Source organism: Pinus tabuliformis, chromosome 9 (assembly GCF_031772625.1).
Source record: "Pinus tabuliformis cultivar Carrire ecotype Pingquan chromosome 9, CPIR1, whole genome shotgun sequence".
Lineage (NCBI taxonomy): Eukaryota > Viridiplantae > Streptophyta > Pinopsida > Pinales > Pinaceae > Pinus > Pinus tabuliformis.
In genome coordinates, this window is record NC_142307.1 from 790304227 (window position 1) to 790310910 (window position 6684).

At 36.4% G+C, this 6684-nt stretch overlaps 1 protein-coding gene across 1 annotated transcript; it reads right to left on the reverse strand.

Annotated features, from left to right (window-relative positions):
- Positions 1-337: 337 nt before the first annotated feature.
- Positions 338-3933, reverse strand: LOC149151109 (protein TAPETUM DETERMINANT 1-like). Its single transcript, XM_089441596.1, has 3 exons — positions 3041-3933; positions 2519-2626; positions 338-892 (listed from the first exon to the last, which is right to left on the reverse strand). The coding sequence occupies exons 1-3, from the start codon at positions 3126-3128 to the stop codon at positions 591-593; spliced, it is 498 nt and encodes a 165-aa protein (XP_089297722.1). The 5' UTR covers positions 3129-3933; the 3' UTR covers positions 338-590.
- Between the last annotated feature and the right edge of the window lie 2751 nt (positions 3934-6684).

Genomic DNA, 6684 nt, shown 5'->3' on the forward strand with positions numbered 1-6684 from the left:
TCCTGACTGCACTTTGTGTGGAAGAAATGCGTTGAAGTGGGGATTTCCAGGATCAATGCGTATATCGTATTCATTATAGCTGAAATATTGATGATGATGATAAATGTTTACTGAAGATCAAATCTGAATGGCTGAAAATAAAACTAACATCTAGGTTTAAGGAAACAAAATATTTCTATCCTAAAAAGTTCAGGAAATTTGAATTAAGACCTTTAATTTTATAAGTGACCTTTGAGCTCTTTCACGGTAATAAAGACATCAATTCACTCATGGAGACCTGCAAACTACAAAATCTTATTCTTGCAAACTGAACTGCTCATGAGGTGGGATATGAAACTTCAAGTAAAAATTGTACCATGAAATTTGCATATCACATTATTGATATACGGTTACACCTTAAATGGACCATGAAATTTGCATATCACATTATTGATATACGGTTACACCTTAAATGGACCATGAAATTTTCTGCCCAGTCCTATGATGCCATTCATTTCTAAAGATAAATACCATATGTACTGCCTTTGTACAAATTATAATATATTTCCATCAACGAGGCACTGGACTCGAATAATTCTCAGGGTGTTTATCTAACAAAACTTGGCTGACTTGAAAGTTAGGGGGTACATAAAAGTATTTGAATATGTGAAACTGAGCATTTGGCTTGGCTTCAGAGGCTTCCCCTCATTGACGAGGCAGTTATCATAGGCAATCCGCTTGAAAATTTTAGGATTCACCATTTTAGCAGAAGCAAACCAGCCACAATGCAAATGAACGTCGTATGGCGCGCACCCAGAAATGCAAGTATTGACAATCTGAACCATGTATTCGGGAATGCCAGGAGTAGAATCCCGGCTCTGAGAAATACTAATGTCCCTCCTCGTACACGTATCTGCAGAAAACAAATTCACAGGCAAAACCCTAAGTGAGAAATTACATCAAATGACGTGATCGTTTGTAAATGAAGAGAATAATTAGAGCTGACCAACCAAATTCTGGATATTTGTATCAACAGAAATTCAACTCCAAGGTTTGGGATTTGTATTGATCCTTGAATTAGAGTACAAATACCGTGTAGATATTGATCATATACCAGGTTTCAGTGAAAACAATATTCAAGTACATAGATAATGCTAATTAGACGATCTCAGAGCCCCAGAGAGCCATTTTTTTGGATCTGGTGCACTTTAATGAAGGGAATATTTCTTAGGTGACTTAAAAATGATTGTTTTGTAACGGTGGATGTTTTCAAACATTGAGATAACATATAAAAGTCCTCTATTTACAACAATCATTGAATTTACAAGATCGTGAGATTTACAATACATAGAAACAAAGACCACTTTCACTTTCCTCCTATTGTCAGTAAGAGGAAGTTCAAAAAATCAAACAACGGGAAAATGATCTACAATGTGAACATAATATGAAGAGAGTACTGAGGTCATGATAGATTGATTTGCCTGAATAAAGTTAATAATCTTCAATCCATATAAAAAAACAGTTTGGTTAATATTTTGAGTTCACATTTAGATATTATCAAGGTTCAAATTTCTTATGGTACCGTTTTAGATTAAATAATCAGCATAATTGAAGGTGGTATACTGGTAATGGATCTCAATTAGGATAATGGAAGAGGGAATCTGGTTTGGAGACGCAAGAAATTTACAGAGGTTAAAGTCTGCTCTCCAAACTCGTGAATTCTATTGTGATTATCTTCCTATTTTTATCATAGGTGACCTGCTCAAAGAAGTGCGGCTCTCTAGATCAACAGGTGTAGGGTATCAAGGATGTCTGATTATTATTGGAAACCCACATCTATGAAGTGCTAGGATACTATCTGTAAAACCCCAAAGATGGATTAAAAAACTCTATTAAGCTCTAAGAATAATTAAAATCCTCAAGTAATGCTGCACTGTCATTTATTCATTATCAATTGCTAGACATTTTAAATACGCTTTAGACTACTAATATAATAAATCCCGAGTTAAATGAAGATGATATACCTACGCTCTATATGTGTATGTAAACCACCATGTAACCTAATATCACATAAATCCTGAGTTAAATGAAGATGATATACCTAGGATGTACGTGTGTATGTAAACCACAATGTAACCTAATATCATATAAATCCGGACTTAAATGAAGAAATCCCGAGTGAAATGAAGATGATATACCTAGGATCTATGTCTGTATGTAAACCACCATGTAACCTAATATCACATAAATCCTGAGTTAAATGAAGATATACCTAGGATCTATGTGTGCATGTAAACCATCATGTAACCTGATATCACATAAATCTTAAATGAATAAATCCCAAAGTGAACTGAAGATGATATACCTAGGATCTATGACTGTATGTAAAACACCATGTAACCTAATATCACATAAAACTCAGAATGAAGATGAAGATGAAATAACTAGGATCCATGTGTATAGAAACCACCCTGTACCCTAATATCAAATACGTATTCAGATGTCAGAAGATAGCACAACAAACCCTTGCTGAACATACCAAGTAATCTGCGACTTCTATACCTCGATGCCTCAGTATTTCCTCGGAAGCCAAGTATTCCCTCGGGCATGGCATGATATCCTTGAATTTTAGTCATATTCTTAGAACCTGAAGAAAGAATAGTCAGCAATGCAAATTTAACAAAACTTAATACAAAAAGCTCACCACACAAACTCTAGTTCCCTCTTTCTATTAATAATCCTATAATTGTTTACAGTGTGCCAGCCTTTCCACAATAACCATTCTAAGAATTTCTAGCAAGAATTAACGCCTTCATGACAAATCTACCTAAAATTTGGCCATTCCAAAAACCCTAGAAGACTGAGAAACGGCTGTAAGAAAATTTAAGAGGTTTCTCTTTAAGGGTTTAACACACGTCGAGGTTTACAATTCCTTTAGCAACATAACATCACAGATCTGAACATAATATGGATCTGTCCTTGTACAAACATTGTACACAGACCTTCATGATTAGCCTATTAACCACAGCATAGACAGTGCAAGAATTGAATCAGAACCAACCTGAACATACTAAGAAGAAAAGGATGCCGAAGCTGATGAGAAGAAGGTATGCGAAGCAGCCTATCGCATATTTCCAGGTCCTGACCATTGCTGAATTTACAGCACAGAAAACGGAATAATAATGATAACCACAAGAACGCTGCCTCTGCAACACCCCTGCCTCTTACGAAATCTCTTCGGATGTCAAATTCAAATTTAAGATGACAAAAAGAATACCGATCGGATGAAAATTCAAAGTATAATTGTCCTGTCATGTCGTTTATACGAAGGAGGGAAGTGCGGTGTGGGATAATGAGGGCATCATTTTCATCCTTGCGGGACGTACAAAACAGAGAGTAAATGGCAGCCGCCTGCAAGGCTTGCAGGCACCCGCAGTCATTATGGTAAATTAATTAATTGTGCAATGCAGGCGGCTCAGCGCACGAAAACACTATTCAAGGTCGATACACGAATTAAATGCCGTCACACGCGATATTATCGATGGCGGTAAAACCCTGCAGGCGCGTGTCATGTGCCAGGCGGCGCATTTAATCCCACGCAAATTCTGTTTCCTCTCTTCTTTGGCGAATCATTCCAATTTTCTGTTCCTTCTGGTTTGCTTCATTCGAATTTCCAGATATCTTGTACACGGGGTTTAACCGCCGTGAAACTGAACTAGGACCCGGGGGTTCCATGGGTTCTCTGAGAATTAGAATTTAATGTTGGACAGACATACACTGACGGAACAAAAGTTGTAACAACATTCCTTGGTTACTGTAGCGCATGGTAGGGTTGCTAGACGCAGCAAGGACTCCTGGCCCTGGCAGAACCCCAGAACCCTAGAATGGCTTCTTCATCCCTATTCTATCGCGCTCTGCGCGGACAGCTCCGACTAGGGAAAGAAAAAGGGCCAAAGAGGAACCTAATCACAAGGCATTTATTATGAAATACGTACATCGATGAAAAGATCAAAGATCCATGATTAATTCAGAAGTCCCGGCTGCAATTGTGATTTTATTTTTACTCATTTTTTATTAAAAAAAATATAACAATCATAATTTATTTCTAAGATTACATTTAAATTAGATATTAATTTTTTTTTGGTTTTTTCCATATTCAAAAAAATAATATATTTTTTTCAAATAAATTCTATGTTATATTTTAAAAACTATATATAAATTAAACTAAGATTACATTTAAATTAGATATCAATTTTTTTGGTTTTTTCCATATTCAAAAAAATAATATATATTTTTTTCAAATAAATTCTATATGTTATATTTAAAAAACTATATATAAATTAAATTAAATGATCTATTATTTTTTATTATGTTTGAAACAATATATAAATTAAATAATCTAATTAGTCTACCGGCAAGGGCAAGGGTGTTTTTTCGGTGATTGAGCGTTTTATTAAAGCACTAGTTTGTAATGGGCATTACTTTAAACCGTGTGAGTGAGCCCGAGGGTTTTTATGTGATTGAATGTTTTATTAAAGCACTTGTTTATAAAGGGTATTAGTTGAAATCCGTTTAGTGAGTTTTCGGAGGTAATTCTGGTTTATTTATATGGTATGGTTTGTAGGCTATTATGTTGGGTAAGGAGGTTTTCTAGGCAACAACTTGATGTGATTGTAGGTGGCACCTATAAGTATGGTTCTTGTTACTTATTTCGGCATTATTAATATATTAAATTAAAATTTTAAAACTATGAGGTTTGATTTCTCTTTTCTCTTGGTATTTTTGGAGTTAAAATGGATCTATCATGGTTTTTAACAATACACTAATCAAATGTTTTAACTATAAGAAAATTTTATTTTTCTCTTATTTTGTATAATATATAGAAATTTCTTGGTTATTAATATTTTTATAAATGGTGGTTTTTTCTTCTTTTTTTTTTTCTTTTTTTTCTTTTTTTTTTTTAATGTCCTCCAAGACACATGACCACTACGTCTAGGGAATATTAGTAAATGTACTTGATCACTTAGTGCCAGCGCAACCACTAAGTGTGACAAGGGGGACTCAGCCAACTCTGGAAACTATAAATTTTAAAATGTTACATATCTATCTATATATCTTTTTGAATTAATTTTGTTATTAATATCTTTTAAATGTTAACTCCATATTAAGTATTGACCAATTTTTATTTTTTTATTTTTTTTTATCAAGTGAGAGTAGGTCCTTCTATTAATCTGTAAAAAGGTACATAATATACATAAGGCAGCACTAGCTACAAAGGAGTTGTGGCCCACACAACCGCTTATCCAAGCGTGCAGAGAAACTAAGGGACAACCTGCCCTTAAGGCGTCATTCGGGACAACCGGTGAAATAGAAACCTTCTATCCTCACTGCCGAGCCACAAAAAACCTTTGTTGACGGGGACCACCGTGTCGAAGGCCCACAAAACTATGCCAAGTAACCACTCATAGCCTTCGTAGAACATGATATCCCGAAGACCATGCGATCAGCCTTCAAAGATCCAACGGTCAAGAGGCGATATTGGGTTGCCACCATGCTTACCCTTTATCCATTCAAACGGACCCGAAAAGAAAAATGTGCCATCTCTCTAATCTATTTCAGGTCCGAATGAAGAGATAACCCACGAGCAGTTTAACCGCCCGAAATCCACCGGATGCAAGAGATCCCAAAAGGTCTGTGCAACTAGCCCGTAACATAACTACCCTTACAGACCCGAAGCATAAATAAGTCACCGCCTAAATGAATTTCGGGTCCATTTGGAAAATTAACAGTCTTGCAGATTACCGCCCGAAATCCATAGGATGACTGCGATCTCGTCAACATGCCCACACATTAACTAAGCAAACGGCCCAAAGAATTAATAGGCCACATTCAATGTATTTCAGGTCCATACATAGACTTAACCTGTATGTAGTTTCCCACCCGAAAACCATAGGATTATAGAGTTCAAGGTGCAATTTCCCGCTCGAAAACCAAAGGCAAATTTTAGTTGGGTACCTGTCATCCTGCTCACACTTTACCATATGCTACTTCCCCATGTTGAGCAAAAATCTTCTGTTTCCATCAATCTTCACTCTGCTTATTTCTCATGCTCTGAAAGTACTCCCTATCTAAGGTTGCCTATTTGTGACAATCTTCCCGCAATCGTCCTTGGGGAGTCCCCATCCAGTCATATCTTTTATTGCTTTTGGAACAGAGTACTCCTTCGTTTGCCAAAATATCTACTAACCTGTTGGTTGTTCGGCGCACATGAACAAAACTAAGGGTTCTCATGGTTCGCAGGTGGGATTGAATACATTGATAGACCTGCAGTAACTGCCAGTGTTTCGACACTTTTTCTGGTGCTGAGCCATTGCATATTTTCTTGACTGAATTAATTATCAATTCAGAATCAGCTTCAATGATGGTATTATGTAAATTTGAGTCCATCAAGATTTCTAGGCATTGCTCAAGGGCCATGAGCTCTGCCATATTATTAGTGGCCTTCCCCAAATGACTATGAAAGATGGCTTTTATGAAACCCTTTTCATCTCTTATTACTCTGCCATAACCAGCCATACCAGGGTTTCCTTTAGAGGCTCCATCTATATTGCATTTCATAAAACCATGAGGGGGAGGTTGCCAGAAGTCCTTATCAGCTGTTATATGACTTACAGTCTTGTTTATGCCCTGGGGGAAAAGCCCCTG